Below are 17,743 nucleotides of genomic sequence, written 5' to 3' on the forward strand. Positions count from 1 at the left end.
CTGAATTTAAGGAGAAAGAAAACTCTAGGTCCAGTTGCCTTTACTGGAGAGTTCTACCAAACATTCAAGGAATAAATAATTCCTATAACTTCTCCAGGTAACAAAGATGAGGTCACACTCCACCTATTTTATGAGGCTAGCATAGCTTGGATTCCAAACCCAATATGGACAGTATGAGAAAGGAAAGTTACAGGTCATCTTATTCATGGACATGGTTTGAAAAAGTTCTAAACCAAATATTAAATCCAACAATGTATCATGACCAAGTTTGGCTTAATGTTAGGAAATCAATGTATTTCACCACATTAACAGGTTAAAGGAGGAGAATATCATTCAATAGATTCAGAAACAGTGTTTGATAAACTTTAACTTTCATTCATGATCAAAATAAATAGATAAATAGAAGGAGAGTTCCTTAATTTGACAAGAGGTATTTATCTACAAAACCTACAGCTGAAACAGTAATGTTATTTAAATTGTTACTTTTGTATGTTTTCCTTTTTTGCTTGTCACAACATTCATTTATTTGATTATCATACACCTCTTCACTTCAGAGTAATTCTCAGAGCCATCTTATCCAAAAAGACTACTTTAATGAGGTTAAAAGAGAAACCTGTTCATTTTTCCAACAAATATAGGCCCTCTTCTCTTTGTCCTTGGTTTGGGGTATATTTTCAATGCTGAAATTATAAGCAGAATATCCTTATTTTTTTCTTATCCACTTAGACCAAACAGCCTGGGATTATACAGCTGTCATGAGAATTCCAGTCCCCTGAGTAAGCCAAGATACCATCACCATTTGTGTGGGAAAGGTCTTCCTCAGAGTATTGCTTTCTTGTTGAACAGTCCAGCCAGGTTTATAAAATCGTCTAATTTCCACCCACCCATTCCAACCTCTTAACCACTCTCTACTTGAAGCAGGCAGTCATGAAAGGGTTATTAAGGGTTATTAACCATCCCATAACAGTTGTTTTTCAGAAAAGATACTCTTGGTACATTTTTGTTACAATTCTTACAGCACTTCACCATGATTGGTCTAATCTCCAGGTTTCTTGTCTTCTCCTGTCAGGCTTTGGAGGGGCACTGACTCTGAATCTACCAGCTATAGGACCTTCCTGGGGTGGCAGTAGTGAGCTGTCACCATTTCTTTTTTCAGGGCTGTGCACAGTGTTTTTAGAGCCATGTGCAAAAACCCATTCACTAAAATTATGCAGACTGCACACACATCAAAAGACTGAAGATCCTCCCTTCACTGTTCATGCATATGTATGTCACTCCCTTTAAAAAGAGCAAATCTGCCCTGGTTCAGTGAGCTGGCAGCCTTAGGTCATTAGACCTTGCCTGTCTCCCAGTTTGCAAGTGGTGAATAAACCTTTCTGTTCTTCCAACCCTGTGTCTGGCTGACTTCAATTGACTAGTCTGCTTGAGAAAAACCTGTTAGTTGACGGCTTCATACTCACTCCACAGTTAATCCCAGTAGGTGCCCTCCATCCATCTGCTATCACCCCTCCTCTATCCCACTCTTTTCTTCTTTGTTTTATCTTCCCGATGCTTTTTCCTGTGCTTTCAGTCACCTGTGTTTGATTAATTTTCTGGCTCATCAAACCTGTGTTAACACTGCCGAAACAACTTCCGTGGCATCCAGTCTTCCCTGTAGTTGTCATTTGAAGCTATTATCAATGGAATAGGCTCTTCTGTTTTTCCAGCTTCTCTTTTTACCAATCCCTAGTTTAGGTTTTTATTAGACTTTATATCAAGGTATGCACCTGTGCACCCTTCCTTCTCTCTCTACTCACTACCACCTCCCACCCTGGATTTGAATTAAAGCTGTTTTCACTTGGGTCCCAGATCAAAGATAGGTCTCATAGTGACTTTGGAATCACCACTGTTTGATAACACTCGGGACATAGCAAAGCCAGTCACAAATCAAGTGGATGGCTTGACTCAGCTTCTAACTGTGAAGCTGTGCCTTTGGTCTCCCTAGGCTGACTGGCCATCGAGGCTGCAGCTTCAGCACTGCTCATTGCTTTGAATTTTTATTGTTTCTAATCAATAGAGATTCATAGACTATTTGAGCCTGCGTGTGTATTTTTCTCTCTTTTACATTTAAAATTCATCATTTTTATACCTTTGGATCATCGGGAATTAAATACTCATGTATTTGTTTTTGACCTAGCAACAGCCCTCCCAGCTGGTCTTCAAACCTGTCCTATTCCTTCCCCAACTCAATTGTTTAAAGTTTTCTTCTCTTCCTTGAATTGTCTGTTTCTTCTGGTGGTCAGGTGACTTTGTTAATCATGTCCCTTTTCTTTCATGTTCTACTCTTTGTTTTCATTAAGTGTATTCTGATGCTTGGCTGTTTATTCATATTTAGAAATGCAGTCCTGTGCTGGTTAATTTAGGTAGTGTGGGTTTCCACTGCAGTTGAAGGGGCTGCTTCCTCCTATAATGTAAAGTCTCAATGCAGGTTATATGTACGAGGACTGTATTTGTTAACAGGCAGGCTTTCCTTTACAGTGGGTGAGCGGGGATCAAGCAAACAGTCTTAGAACATCCACAAAGCTGGGGACAGCTTTCTCTGGGGTGGAGGTGTTACTACAAATCGTGGATTCAAGCTGCCTGCCTGCCTGCCGCAAAGCCAATACTGAGACAGGAGGAGGTAAGCAGCAAGAGGGCTTTATTGAATACCAGTATTAAAGAGACAGAGGGGGTTAAATTTCTCCCAAATTCTGTCTAATTCTAAAGAGCTAACCCTCTTTCTTTCTTCTCTAAAGAGCTAGTGGGAGGGTTTTATAGGGGGAAGGTCAGGGTTACTCAATGTTTTTAAACACATAGCCCACAGATGGTCTTATACATCACAAACTGCAAGAAACTCTTTATTAAACTAAAGATATGCATGTCAGACATCTGGACTCTAATCTGTATGTTTGTAACAGGCTGGAAAAAAACTTACATGAGAATCTCTTGGCTAGTGGAACTGTTGTGCCAAGTCCACTCTGACTGAGATAAGGAGCAAGAAAGAAAGTTGCAGGTCAAAAGTGTCAGGCAGCCTTTCTTAGCTGCTGTCTTGTGGGCTGAAGGCCGTTTGTAAAACAAAGCTCAGTCACGTTTGTTATGTTAAGAGTGGAACAGGCTGCTCAGGCATATCTGGGCCATTTTTCAAAGACTAGAGATTAATTACAGTTTGTACAGTTATTGGGTCGCTATGAGTTTTTTTTTTTTTTTTTTTTTTTATGAGTAGGAATTGACTCAACGACAGTGGGTTTGGTTTTGGTTTTTATACAGTTGTATTAAAACAAACTAGAAAATATATTCTCTCTACTTGAATACTAAAACACTAGAGAAAATGTATTTTCTCTGCTTCAGAGGGCTTCAATGTACTTCACTCCTAAGCAGGGCTGTCTTTATTTTTCTTCTTCGTCGTTTGTTGTAAACTTTCAGGAAAAAAAAAAAAAAAAACCCAGTGCCGTCGCGTCGATTCCGACTCATAGCGACCCTATAGGACAGAGTAGAACTGCCCCATAGAGTTTCTGAGGAGCGCCTGGCGGATTCAAACTGCTGACCTTTGGTTAGCAGCCATAGCACTTAACTGTCATCTTAAATTCTCCTATGCTTCTTTCTTTCTTGGTAAGAGCCCTCTCATTTGTTTTTGAAAGTGGGTGTCGGTTAGAAAAGGAAAAGATCCATCTGATCCAAATGTACTTTTTAAATAAATGGCCCATTCCTCCCCCTTGCAGCTGTTGGTCCTGAACTCAGAGCTCCTCTGAGGCTGCTCAGGAGATGCACACACACCTGACCCTAGTGTCTTGCATAGCAGGTTCCTCTTCTACTCCTTAAACAATCTGATCCAAATTACTTTTGTCCAGAAGTTCCTCAAAATTTCTGGTTCAGTAGTATGTCTTTTTTTTTTTTTTTTTTTTTGGTTTTTTGTTCATATGAGTAAGTTCATGGCAAGGGGAGGAAGCAGATATATTTGTCACTCTTCCAACTTGAACTTGAAACAAGACATGTTCTTTCCTCTGTATCATCCTGTCTCCCATTTTCTAATTTTTATGCCCCTGCTTTTGGATTCTTAAGAGAAAATTTTCTAGTTAAAGTGAAGCTTGAAATTAACCTTGAAGAACAGACAGGGTTTAGGTAAATGTAGAATAGTAGGGAGTACACTGCTAGAGGAGAGGACAATGTGAGCAAAAGTATGAGACTGAATGAAGAAGCGTACATGAGAAACCAGCTGTCATGTATTCATCCAGACATTAAGGAGATTTGCACAAATGTAAAATAATTCCACTCCTCTCGCTAAATTTTTTTGTTTTGGAATATACAGTTAATTTTCATAAAGTGCTATTTAACATGTAATAGGGTTGTTGTTATCTTAAAGTATATTTTTTGTTGTTTTTTTATATATATTTTCTTAAATTTTCAAGTTTTAATTGCTAATACAGCAAATATCAATAGATATGACCCATATAAACAAAAGCTCTTTGAGGTTCTCGGTAATTTTTAAGAGTATAAAGGAGGTCATGAGACCATAATATTGAGAACCACTATGCTACTACATATACTATACATGAAGAGGCCAAAATGCAGAGCAACTGAGAATTAGAACATGTTTGAGGCCCTAGGTGTAGAAAATGTGAGGAGTCTTATTAGAAATATGTCCCCTGATGATACAAACAGGGAAAGTAAGAGCAACCAGAATCTAGCTTTTTTGTGCTTTGGTGGGGCTGTTATTGTTGTTGTACCTAACAACAACTCTAGTAAGTTCAAAATGTGTTGTCTAATCCCTAGTGTGACTAATTCTAGAAGTGGATTAAGAAGGTTAAAACCCATAACCTGTTGCCATCAAGTTGATTCTGACCCCATAGGACAGGGCAGACCTACCCCATAGGGTTTCCAAGGAGCAGCTAGTAGATTCAAACTGCCAACCTTTTGGTTAACAGCTGTAGCTCTTAACCACTTTGCCATCAAAAGGGCTCCTTAAAAAGGTTAAGTGCCCATTTTCCATTGTAGGAAGTCAGTCAATGTAAAATATCTATATGTGAAAACCAAGAAATTGTTGTATTGGCATGTAATTTAGAAATCTGAAGATAAACAGCAAAGTAAAGGGAAAGAATTAAAGTGTTTTTTTTTTATCTGGGGAGCAGGTATTGATGGGGAAAGGAGTGAAGCCTGGTATTTTTCACTATGAACCTGAGAGTACTATTTTACTTTTTAAAAATTTATTAGTAAAATACACAAATCTCAGGCGTACAGCTCAATGAATTTTTACATACATATACAACCAGGTAACCACACACCAGTCAAGAGTAAACACTATAGATTAGTTTTACTTGCTCTTAATATATGTTTATATAAGGCTTTCTACTCAACATAATATTTTTGTGATTCGGCCATGTTGTTTGTATATCAGTGGCTCCTTTTTATTTCTGACTAGAATGGAATATATGATGAACATTTGGATTTTTCCAGTTTTGGACCATTATGAATAAAGCTGCTATAAATATTCTCTCTGTGGACTTATGTTTTCATATGTTAGGTAAATACCTAGGAATGAGATTCCTGGTTTTACCATTTTGGTACCCACTAGCAGCACTATAGGCCACCTCGGTGGTGAAATGGTTAAGCACTTCGCTATTAACCGAAAGGAGGGCAATTCAAGTCCACCAGAGGTGCCTCAGAAGGAAGGCCTGTCAATCTACTTCCAAAAGGTCACAGCCACTGAAAATCCTATGGAGCACAGTTTTACCCTGAAACACATGCGGTTGCTATGAGTCAGAATCCACTTGATGGCAACTGGTTTAGCAGCGTTATGAGAGTTCTGATTGCATCACATCCTCAACAGCACTAGGTATTGTCAATCTTCTAAATTTTAAATTTTATTCCAATGGATGTGTAGAGGTAACACATTGTGGTTCTAACTTGCATTTTCTTCTTGAATTATCATGTTGAGTACCTTTTCGTGTGTTTATTGGCTGTTCATACATCTTTTCTAAAATGTGTGTTCAAATATTTTGCTTATTTATATTGGATTATTTGTCCTTTAATGACTGAGTTCTGAGAGTTCTTTATATGTTCCAGATACCTGTCCTTTGTCAGATATACACCCAAAAAAAACCAAAAATCCACTACTGTTGAGTGGATTCTGACTCATAGTGACCCTATAGGATAGAATAGAACTGCCCCATAGGGTTTCCAAGGCTGTAAATCTTTATAGAAGCAGACTGCCACATCTTCTCCCAGAGTGACTGGCGGGTTCAAACTGCTGACCTTTTGGTTAGCAGCTGAGTGCTTTTAGCCACTGCACCACAAGGGTTCTTTTTGTCAGATACATGTATTGTTAATAGTTTCTTGTCTCTGGCTTCTCTGTTCACTTTAATGTTGTTTTTTGTTGAGCAGAAGATTTAAATGTCAATGAAGTCAAATTTATCAATTTTATCTATTATCATTAGTGCCCCCTGAGTCCAGTTTGAGGAATCTTTGCTTAGGTCATGACACCATTTTACTTGTAAACTGCCTATGTGTGCAACTTGGGTTAAAAAAATGCTTCTTGAAATGTAAAAAAGAAAAAAAGAAACAGCAGAGTTGTAGTCTGTCTCCAGTTACCACCCAGTCAGGAGTCAAGAGCTCTTCAATAAAGAGCAAATGTAAGTGTTTTGAAAGAGTCCAGAAGCACTATAACTTCTCAGTGTTTGTTGATATCTACTAGTTGATTAGATGACAAAACACTTAAAAACAAGTCAAAACTACTAAGATTTAGTCCTGCTGGATGCACAAACTATTTTGGGGTTAGGGATGGAGAAAAGGGATAGAAACATCAGTTGTGGCTACCAGCAGGAGCAGATAAATATGGAGAGTTTACCCTAGACACTCTTTTAACTCAGTATTGAAGTCACTCCTGAGGTTCACTCTTCGTCCAAAGATTAGACAGGCCCATAAAACAAACAATAATACACGTAGCTCAACCATGTATATGAGACTAAATGGGCACACTAGCCCAGGGGCAAGGATGAGAAGGCAGGGACAGGAAAACTGGATGAATGGAAATGTGGAACCCAAGGTCAGAAAGGGGAGAGTGTGGACACATCATGAAGTTAGTCACCAATGTCACAAAACAGTATGTGTATTCATTGTTTAACAAGAAACTAATTTGCTCTGTAAACCTTCATCTAAAGAAAAATTAAAAAAAAGAAAAACCAGCATGGTATTAAAAGAAAAAAAGATGAGTTTAAGGTGAAGATTAGAGGGGCATCGGAGAACTCAATAAATGGGTAGTTAGGAAAAATCCTGAAGGAATAAAAATGTAGGACCAAAACAACCACAGAAATAAAAAATATTTCTCACAACCCCCCACACCTGAAATCCTATATAATCTAAAAAGTCAAAAGCTTTCATATAAAGGGTATATAAAAAATGAACATTGTTTTATAAACTTTGTAGTATTAAAATTAGGGTCACCTTATGTCATACGTTAAGCATTTAAAGAGCTAAGCTGCAATACAGGTTTTGCAAGAGATTGTAATTCATTAAAATGGGAAGGAGTGGAAAATAGTTGTTCTAAAAGAATGTATATTCAGTTAAAATTGTTTTTTGAATACTTAACAGCACAAGGTATACTATTTATAGGTGCCATATTATTGTTAGGTGCCATCTGTACCACAGAAATTATCAAACAATATCATTAATATCGCATGCAAGTAAAATTTGGCTGTACCTAGGTACATATGTACAACAGAACGGAACAGTGCCTTGTCCTACAACATCCTCACAATCTTTGCTATGCTTGAGCCCATCATGGCAGCCACTGTGTCAATCCATCTCATTGAAGGTCTTCCTCTTTTTCACTGACCCTCTACTTTACCAAGCATAATGTCCTTCCCCAGGGACCAGTCCCTCCTGATGACATGTCCAAAGTACATGAGATGAAGTCTCACCATTCTCATTTCTAAGGAGCATTCTGGCTGTGCTTCTTCCAAGACAGATTTGTTCTTTCTTTTGGCAGTCCATGGTATATTTAATATTCTTCACTGTTACCCAATTAGGGTCTGTGCCCTGGAGCAGTTGAGCCAATGGAACATACTCCAAGTCAGAAAGAGTGAGAAAGTTTGTTAAGGAGATGCATACATCACCAGGGACCCAGCAGCAATACAGGCTGTCTATATAGAGTCCCAAAGAGCAGTTTTACATTAGAGCTTATATAGAATCTTACAAGGGGTACAAGTGTCTTTGTAGTCCCCCGCCAGACATTTCTTTATTAGGCTAAAGAATACATATCTGATACCTGGGCTCCCGACTTTCCTGTGGGGGTTGTATGCCACAGGTAGTCCCGCCAGAACAAACGATTATTTGCATCAGTTTAAAACAAAGAACAAAGTCATTAACATTTGGTCAAAACAAAGTCATTAACAGAGGTATGTGAGGAGGCAGGCAGAGGAAGAACAACTTATAGGTTTATCATGGCCTTAGTTATGTTAAGCTCTCAGCTGCCCATTTTGAAAAAGGAGAAAACATTCTGGACGGTATTGGGGTCACATTCACCTTCATCGTAATTCAAAGGTGTCATTTCTTCTGTCTTCCTTATTCACTGTCCGCGTTTCCCATGCACATGAGGTCATTGAAAACACCATGACTTGGGTCAGGCACACTTTAGTCCTCAAAGTGACATCTTTGCTTTTCAACACTTCATGGCATTTGATTTCTTGATTGTGGATCGAAGTAAAACGAAATCCTTGACAATTTCAATCTTTTCTCAGTTTATCATGATGTTGCTTATTGGTCCAGTTGTGAGGATTTTTGTTTTATGTTGAGGTGCAATCCATACTAAAGGCTGTAATCTTTGATCTTCATCAGTAAGTGCTTCAAGTCCTCTTCACTTTCAGCAAGCAAGGTTGTGTCATCTGCATCATGCAGGTTCTTAATGAGTCTTCTGCCAATCCTGACGCACTGTTTTTCTTCATACGGTCCAGTTTCTCAGACTATTTGTTCAACATACAGATTGAATAAGTATGTGAAAGGATACAACCCTGACATACACCTTGCCTGATTTTAAACCATGCAGTATCCCCTTGTTCTGGTCAAATGACTGCTTCGTGGTCTATATACAGTTTCCACATGAGCACAATTAAGTGCTCTGGAATACTTATTCTTCACGTCCTTGTTATCCATAATTTATTAGGATTCATACAGTCAAATTCCTTTAGATAGTCAATAAAACACAGGTAAACATCCTTCTGATATTCTCTGCTTTCAGCCATGATCCATCTGACATCAGCAATAATACCCTTTGTTCCACATCCTCTTCTGAAACCAGCTTGAATTTCTGGCAATCCCCTGTTGATGTACTGCTGCAACCTTTTTTGAATGATATTCAGCAAAATTTTACTACGGTGTGATATGAGCGCTGTTCTTTGATAATTACCGCATTCTGTTGGATTACCTTTCTTTGGATTAAAAAAAAAAAAAAAACTATGAACTATGATTAGCAGGAATTCCTCCAGAAATTTGCAGTCCGTGTGGGAGGGCTAGATACATTTCTGCAGAGAGAATAGTGAAGAGCAAGAGTATCTAACAGGGCCAAACGCAAATCTAATCAATCAGTACCATACAAAACCCGTTGCCATCGAGTTGGACTCATAGCGACTCCATATGACAGAGTAGAACTACCCCATAAAGTTTCCAAGGAGTGGCTGGTGGATTTGAACTGCCGATCTTTTGGTGATCAGCCCTAGATCCATAAAGCGCACTCTGTCCCACCGCTACACAACTTGCTCTCGTACTCAGCCCCAGCCTCCCAAGGCCAGCGGCTCTGCCCCCCTGGGACAGTTAAACTCGTCCGCGGACTTGCGTAGTGGGCCAGGGGCGTGGGACAGAGGAGATATCAAGGTCCGTTATCCCTCCGGAGGTTGACAGGCACCAAGGGCCACGCAACTACGCGACACACAGGCAAGGGAGGAACCTGAAGCTAAGCATACTGCCGGTGAGTTGCGAGGTGCCCAGGTCCCCTCAGGGGGCCGACCATAGAGCTTTCAGACCTCCAAGATTCCTAGAGAGCTTCCGGAAGTGCCTTTGGGGCAAGATGCATGTCGGACGGTGTTGTACCTCTGCAGGTTTGGAAGTTAGGGCTTGGAGGGGTCTGATTTGAGTACGGTTATCTCCCTCCCTTTCTCCACGCGCTCTGTCTAGGTCTGTCCACCCTTCGCAGCTTTCCTATCTCTGGCCACCTCTGGAGCTCACGGTGAGTAGTGTTCGGGCTCCAGGCCGGAAGAAGGGGCGCTTTGTGGCTTGACCAGGCCGCAGTTGAGGACAGGCCTGAGGGGTCCGGGAAGGGAGGTCTGTGACTAGGTCGGCGCCCCGGAATGATTCATATACTCTGGGGTTGCCTTGTGCGCTGGCGCAGGCCGGATTCTCGTCCCCAAACTTTCTGCGAGGGAACCTGTTCTGGGGGTTCGCTTTCTTCATCGCTAATTATTTTGTAGTATTTTGAAATCAATTTATTTGTCTTAAAATGCGAAAGGGCCCCCACGTTAGCTTTTATCCAGATATTTCCACGTTCTGAATTGTTTTCACTTAGCAATTTTGCGTTTGAATCAAAGTAAGATTGTCTATATATATGTATTTGTGTATACATATATATGTGTTTAAGTATATGTATATGTTTTTGGAAGCCCAGTTAACCCATGGAAATCTTCCATATTTGCTTTTAAGTTATTCTGCTTTTCGGCATTTTCAGAAAACGGAGGCGTGTTGACTAGATAATTATACAAAATAAACATTTTTGACAGTTTCAGGGTAACGTAGACTTCAGCCTTATTCGGAATACCTATTTTATTTATTAAAGCTATTAAAGCAGATACTTGGGAAATCTTTGGGAGGGATCCCATTTCCAAATCTCGGGCCAGTCATGAGTGATTTAAAACAACCCATATTTCAGTTGTTTCATTAAGCCAGTTAAGTCTATTTATGCAGCAAGTATTGTTTTAGCAAATGCACACCTATTTTGAATTTCTGTTGTGGTTAAATGTAAAATGTGGTAGATGTTAAAACATTTCAGCAAAGAGAATTTGAGATACCTACAAAGCATAATAATTGCTTCACCTACATTTTCTTGGTCTTTAAAGCCTGGAAAATATCTTTTTTGTTTTGTTTTATTTTCAGTTTTCAAACATTTCTCAGATTAGACTTAAACTGAAGGAAGAAAACATTCCTTGTATACCTATTGAAAAAATAATGCTGTTGAGAGTTCAGTTGTGCCTTCAGTAGCTCATAGAATTATAGCATTTGAGATCAGAAAACACCTTACAGATTGTCTATTTTAAACTCATCAATAAATTCAACTAGGTGCTCTTTGAAAATATCTAAGTGGCAGTCTTTATCCAAAAGGTGTTTGCCACCTTAATGTAGACATGAACGTACACAAAACTATTTGAGAGGAGAGTACATTGTGGAATAATTTTGTAGCACATGTCTTTGTACTCAGTTATAGGGTAATCCTCAAAAACTGGCTGCTTGGAGAACGAAAAGACTGAAAATTGGAACTTGATCACTAAAGGAGTAATTAAGATGGGGAATGGGCTGATGGCTGATTTGGTATGATAAAATATAAACAAACCTAATTAGGTGACCTCCATCAGTTGCACTATTAAGTCTTTTTTTTTTTTTTTTTTGTGATCCATAGGTTTTTTTCTTTTAATTTTGTGCTTTAAGTGAAAGTTTACAAATTAAGTCAGTCTGTCATGCAAAAATTTATATACACCTTGCTATATATTCCTAATTGCTCTCCCCCTAATGAGACAGCCTGCTCCTTCTCTCCACTCTTTTTCTGTCCATTCAGCTTCTAACCCCCTCTTCCCTCTCATTGCCCCTCCAGATAGGAGATCCCAGCATAGTCTCAAGTGTCTACTTGATCCAAGAAGCTCATTCTTCACCAGCGTCTTTTTCTATCCCTTTGTCCAGTCCAATCCCTGTGTGAAGAGTTGGTTTTGGGAATGGTTCCCGTCCTGGGCGTAACAGAAGGTCTGAGGGCCATGACCACCGGGGTCTTTCTAGTCTCAGTCAGACCGTTAAGTCTGGTCTTTTTACGAGAATTTGGTGTCTGCATCCCACATCCCACTTCTCGCCTGCTCCCTCAGGGGTTCTGTTGTGTTCCCTGTCAGGGCTGTCATTGGTTGTAGCCAGGCACCATCTAGTTCTTCTGGTCTCAGGCTGATGTCCTCCCTGGTTTATGTGACCCTTTCTGTCTCTTTGGCTTTCACTATTAGTCTTTATTTAATATTTCATCAACAATATCAAGTTCTTGAATAGTACACACTTAACATTTAAATATTTTATAGCTACTACTGAGGAGGATTGATTATAAGATATCCAGTTGTTCAGAAGTTACAGATGAGCTTGGCTTTAAGGGAACTCATAAGAAAACACGGTAAGACTATGAGGTTGTGGCATCACATTCTAAACAATTAAAACTTATAATTCATATCGCATGGTAATGGACCTTTAAGTTTTTAACATTAAAAAGAATAAGTAGTTATTTTAAGAAAATTTAAGAATTTGATTGTTAACTTTTAATTAACTTAGAAAATAAATTATTTTAAAATTACAGATGTTAACCCTGTCTCTTCAAAACAGAATTGATTACACCTTACCTCAGACGCTCCACAATTTCTCATCTTCTTACCCAAATTCACTGTTTCCCCAAATCTCACTATTCCAGCTAAACGAATAATTTCTTGTATAAGGATCAGCACAAAGCTGGTTCCTTTGAGGTGGAGGTTAAAGATATCCCGAACGTCTGACTTTTCCAAGCTGCTGTACCACTCCATCACCTCTAACATCAGCTAATCCCTGTCCCATCTTTGGGGTCCCTAATTTTGCAACATCTCACAGAACTCATGAACCATATAAAGGAAATGGCTCACGCAGTTGTGGAGGCTGACAAGTTCCAAATTCGTGGGTCAGGCGTAGGCTTTTCCCTGACCCTCAGTCTCTGCCCAAACACACTTAGCTTTCTCTCTTCTTGGGCCGGGAAGCCCACAGCAGCATCACCTGCTGCTGGTCTCTCCTTCCTTGGTGGTGGTTGGCTCCTCCACTCTGCTCTGAAATTGTCTCTTTTAAGGCAAAACTGACCAGTCCCCTTGGTAGGCCACAATTAATCACCTTGATGAGAGTTATGAGACTATGGCTAGAAAGGCCACACAAAAGTAATTAATCCATAATCGGTTTCACTGCAGCCGCCAGCCTTTCAGTTAGTAGCCTAGCACTTAACCATCTGTACCACCCAGTTCCTGCCTGAAGTGAAGTAGAGAAAAAGAAAGTGTTCAGACAGCTCTTAACAGCGTGTACCTTGAGCTAGATGGAAGGTGGTTTTATGGAAGTTGGTCTCCTGCATTGAGAGTGAGGGAAAACTTAAGAGCTAAACCATCTGGAAGCAGTATACCCCATTATCGTTGAGTCGACTCGGACTCATAGCAACCCTATAGGATAGAGTAGAGCTGACCCCATAGGGTTTCAAGGAGCGGCTAGTGGATTCGAACTGCTGACTTTTTGGATAGCAGCCGAGCTCTTAACCACTACACCACCAGGGCTCTGGAAACAGTATAGGAAATTCTAAAAAGGAGCCAATGAGCAACACGGAGGATCAATTGAAGTTAAACACAAAATTTGAATTAGACCCAGTGTACATGGTTTGTTGACCTCTGACTTTGTTCAGCCCTGTTCCACATCCCCAAGGAGAGAAAGCAGAAGGAAAGATTTATTCCTTGGGTAGGTTTGGCATGGCAGAAAGGTTAGAAAGGTAAGGAGTTATTTCTAGGGTGCATTGGAGAGGATCACTTAAATGGCTGAACCATGAAGTTTATGCCATGGTAGGGAGCTTGTTAAGGTATCTTGGTAAATTACTATAACCTTGGACTTACCTTAATACTTTATGTCATTTTCTCGTTTCTCAGAAGTACCATTGGAAAGCTATTCTTTAAGAAGATAAAGAAGGTGGTAGAAAGAAGCCTCCTGAGTTTTTCTGGCCTTAAATGGCTGCAGAATCAAGAAAGCCTTCAGCCCAATCCCTACCTGACCAAGCACCTGAAGAGGACCTTGTAATTGTCAAGGTAGAGGAAGATCATGGTTGGGATCAGGAATCTAATCTTCATGATAATAACCCTCCTGGCCAAGAGCTGTTCCGTGTGCGCTTCAGGCAGTTATGCTACCAGGAGACACTAGGACCCCGAGAAGCTCTGATCCAACTCCGGGCCCTTTGCCATCAGTGGCTGAGGCCAGATCTGAACACCAAGGAGCAGATCCTGGAGCTGCTGGTGCTGGAACAGTTCTTGACCATCCTGCCTAAGGAGCTTCAGACTCTGGTTAAGGAACATCAGCTAGAGAGCGGAGAGGAGGTGGTGACCCTTTTGGAAGATTTGGAAAGGCAAATTGATATACTAGGACGACCAGTAAGTAGAAGGAGGTGTGCATGCTGCGACTGAGAGTCGTGGCAGCTGGGTGGAGGGACGTTGGCATCACAGTGGGAGAATAAATGCTGAGCATTGGTTTCCGTTGGGTGAGAATAAAAATAGTCACAGTTATAGTGTGGTATGACTTGTATTTCTAGAGTGTTGTGTTGTTTTTGTTTGTTTTTCGATAAAGAATATAAATGCATTTTCTATCCTTACAACTTCCCTACATTTGCCAGGTGGGAAACTGATGCATAGGGAGCTTAAATTACTTTCTCAGGGGCATTTAAATAGTTAAAGATAGATCTGAAACCAGAACATGGGTTTCTTGTTTCCTTATTAAAAGTTTTTTTCCACTGAACAGCACTAATTTAAGTTTTTGTTTGTCATTCTCTGTGCTTTGGGAGCACAAAATACAGGTGTTCCATGCAGCAGGGAGGACATCAAAAGAAATCTTTCCTGTCATCACTGAGCAGAAATAATGCCTTTCTGTTCTACTGTTTATGTTTGTGTTTCTTATTACGCCTAGGAAATAAATGAGATTCTGCTTCTTCCTTTCCTCCAACACGTATGCCTATAGATGTACTCTCCATCCTCTTACATCATTTACTACATCTCAAAGGAGTACTGTTATAATCCAGCTGTCCCATTCTTTCCAGGTCCCAGCTTGTGCACGTGGACATAGGGTGCTCTGGGAGGAGTCTGCACCAGAGCCTCCAAGTACTCAGCTCCAACCTGCGGCAACCCAGCACAAATCTCCAATCCGCCAAGGGCTACAAGAGAGAGGTGAGGAGCCAGATTTCATTGGTGACAAGAGGGCGAAGTGCAAAGGAAAGACAGTACATTTGGGATGCCTGTCTAGGTTCTGGAGGACAAGAATCTAGAATGAGTATTCACGCATCAGTCTCAAGATCTGGTTTTAAATGCTTATGTAAGCACCAGTTACAGACTGTCAGTCCCAGTGGTAAACAAATTTAAAAATTTGGAGATTTTTACACATTTACACATTTCTATTACTCTAATGTGTTTACAACATCGGCTGTTTTGAGGTTTTGCTGGCATCATCACGCCACTTTGTATGTTTTCTCAAATGGGCATTCTTAATAAATTCATAACATTTAGGAAATGTAACATTGATCCAATCCTGTTACCTAGTCCACAGTTCATACTTATATTTTACCATAGTAAAATGTTTTTTCGGGTCCAGATTCCAATCCAGGATCACACATTGCAATTAGTTGTACTGTCTCTTTGTTGTTGGTACGAACCATTGAGTCTGTTCTGACTCATAGTGACCCCGTGTACAACGGAATGAAACACTGCCCGGTACTGTGCCATCCTCACAGTTATTGCTATGCTTGTGCCCATTGTTGCAGCCACTATGTCAGTCCATCTCGTTGAGGATCTTTTCGCTCTTTTTTGCTGACCCTCTATTTTACCAAACATGATGTCCTTCTCCAATGACTGATAACATGTCTAAAGTATGTGAGACATAGTCTCACCATCCTTGCTTCTAAGGAGCATTCTGGTCGTATTCTTCCAAGACAGATTTTTTCTTTCTTTTGGCAGTCCATGGTATATTCAGTATTCTTAGCCATCACAATTCAGAGGTGTCAGTTCTTCTTGGGACTTCCTTATTCATTGTCCAGGTTTCGCATGCATATGAGGCGATTGAAAAACACATGGCTTGGGTCAGGCGCACCTTAGTCCTCAAGGTGTCATTTTTGCTTTTCAACACTTTAAAGAGGTCTTTTGCAGCCAATTCACCCAATGCAAAGTGTCTTTTGATTTCTTAACTGCTGCTTCCATGGATGCTGATTGTGGATCCAAGAAAAATGAAATCCTTGACAACCTCAGTCTTTACTTTGTTCATCATGATGTTGTTTATTGGTCCAGTTGTGAGGATTTTTGTTTTCTTTTTGTTGAGGTGTAGTCCACACTGAAGACTGTAATCTTTGATCTTCATCAATAAGTGCTTCTGGTCCTCTTCAGTTTCAGCAAGCAAGGTTGTGTCATCTGCATAACTCAGGTTGTTAATGAGTTTTCCTCCAATCCTGATGCCCTGTTCTTCTTCATACAGTCCAGATCCTCAGATTACTTGCTCAGCATACAGATTGAATAGGTATGGTGAAAGAGTACAACCCTGACATACACCTTTCCTGACTTTAAACTACGCAGTATCCCCTTGTTGTATTCGATGGGCTGCCTCTTGATCCATGTACAGATTCCTCATGAGCACAATTAAGTTTTCCAGAATTCCCGTTCTCCGCAGTGTAATCCATAATTTCTTACGGTCCACACAGTGGAATGCCTTAGCGTAGTCAATAAAACACAGGTAAACATCCTCCTGGTATTCTCTGCTTTCAGCCAGGATCCGTCTGACATCAGCAATGATATCCCTGATTCCACATCCCCTTCTAAATCGGCTTCAGTTTCTGGCAGTTCCCTGGCCAGCAGTCTATATACTGCTGCAGCCACTTTTGAATGATCTTCAGCAAAATTTTGCTTGCATGCGATATTAATGATATTGTTAGATAATTTCCACATTCAGTGGGATCACCTTTCTTGGGAATAGTCATAAATACGGATCTCTTTTTTTTTTCCAGTTGGTTGGTCAGGTAGCTGTCTTCCAATTTTTTTGACATGGACGAGTGAGCACTTCCAACACCGCATCCAATCGTTGAAATGTCTCAATTGGTATCCAGGCAGTTCCTGGAGCCTTCTTTTTCGCCAATGCCTTCAGTGCAGCTTGGACTTCTTCATTCAGTACCAGTGGTTCCTGGTCACATGTTACTTCCTGAAATGGTTGAACGTCAACCAATTCTTTTTGGTATAGTGACTCTATGTATTCCTCCCATCTTCTTTTGATGCTTCCTGTGTCTTTTAATATTTTCCTGTAGAATCCTTCAGTATTGCAACTCAAGGCTTGAATTTTTTCTTCCATTCTTTCAGCTTGAGAAATGCTGAGTGTGTTCTCCTCTTTTGGTTTTCTATCTCCAGGTTTTTTGCACATGTCATCATAATAGTTTACTTTGTCTTATCGAGCTGCCCTTTGAAATCTTCTGTTCAGCCCTTTTACTTCATCATTTTTTCCTTTTGCACTTGCTACTTGACATTCAAGAGCAAGTTTCAGAGTCCTCTGACATCCATTTTGGTCTTTTTTTCCTGTCTTTTTAATGACCTCTTGCTTTCTTCATGTATGATGTCCTTGATGTCATTCCACAACTCGTCTGGTCTTCAGTCACTAGTGTTCAACATGTCAAGTCTATTCTTGAGATGGTGTCTAAATTCAAGTGGGATATACTCAA

General features: G+C 40.1%; 1 protein-coding gene across 3 annotated transcripts in view; it reads left to right on the forward strand.

Moving 5' to 3' along the window:
- The first annotated feature begins 9,723 nt into the window (after positions 1-9,723).
- ZKSCAN8 (zinc finger with KRAB and SCAN domains 8) overlaps positions 9,724-17,743 on the forward strand; it is a 47,579-nt gene continuing 39,559 nt past the window's right edge. Inside the window, exons 1-4 of one of the 3 annotated variants that reach the window (XM_010600670.3) lie at positions 9,727-10,231; positions 12,327-12,415; positions 13,941-14,435; positions 15,095-15,221. In XM_010600670.3, coding sequence (XP_010598972.1) covers positions 14,019-14,435; positions 15,095-15,221 — 544 coding nt within the window. In that variant the 5' untranslated portion in view covers positions 9,727-10,231; positions 12,327-12,415; positions 13,941-14,018. The other 2 variants (XM_064282230.1, XM_064282225.1) reach the window with 2 other exon arrangements.

Source organism: Loxodonta africana, chromosome 1 (assembly GCF_030014295.1).
Source record: "Loxodonta africana isolate mLoxAfr1 chromosome 1, mLoxAfr1.hap2, whole genome shotgun sequence".
Classification (NCBI taxonomy): Eukaryota; Metazoa; Chordata; class Mammalia; order Proboscidea; family Elephantidae; genus Loxodonta; species Loxodonta africana.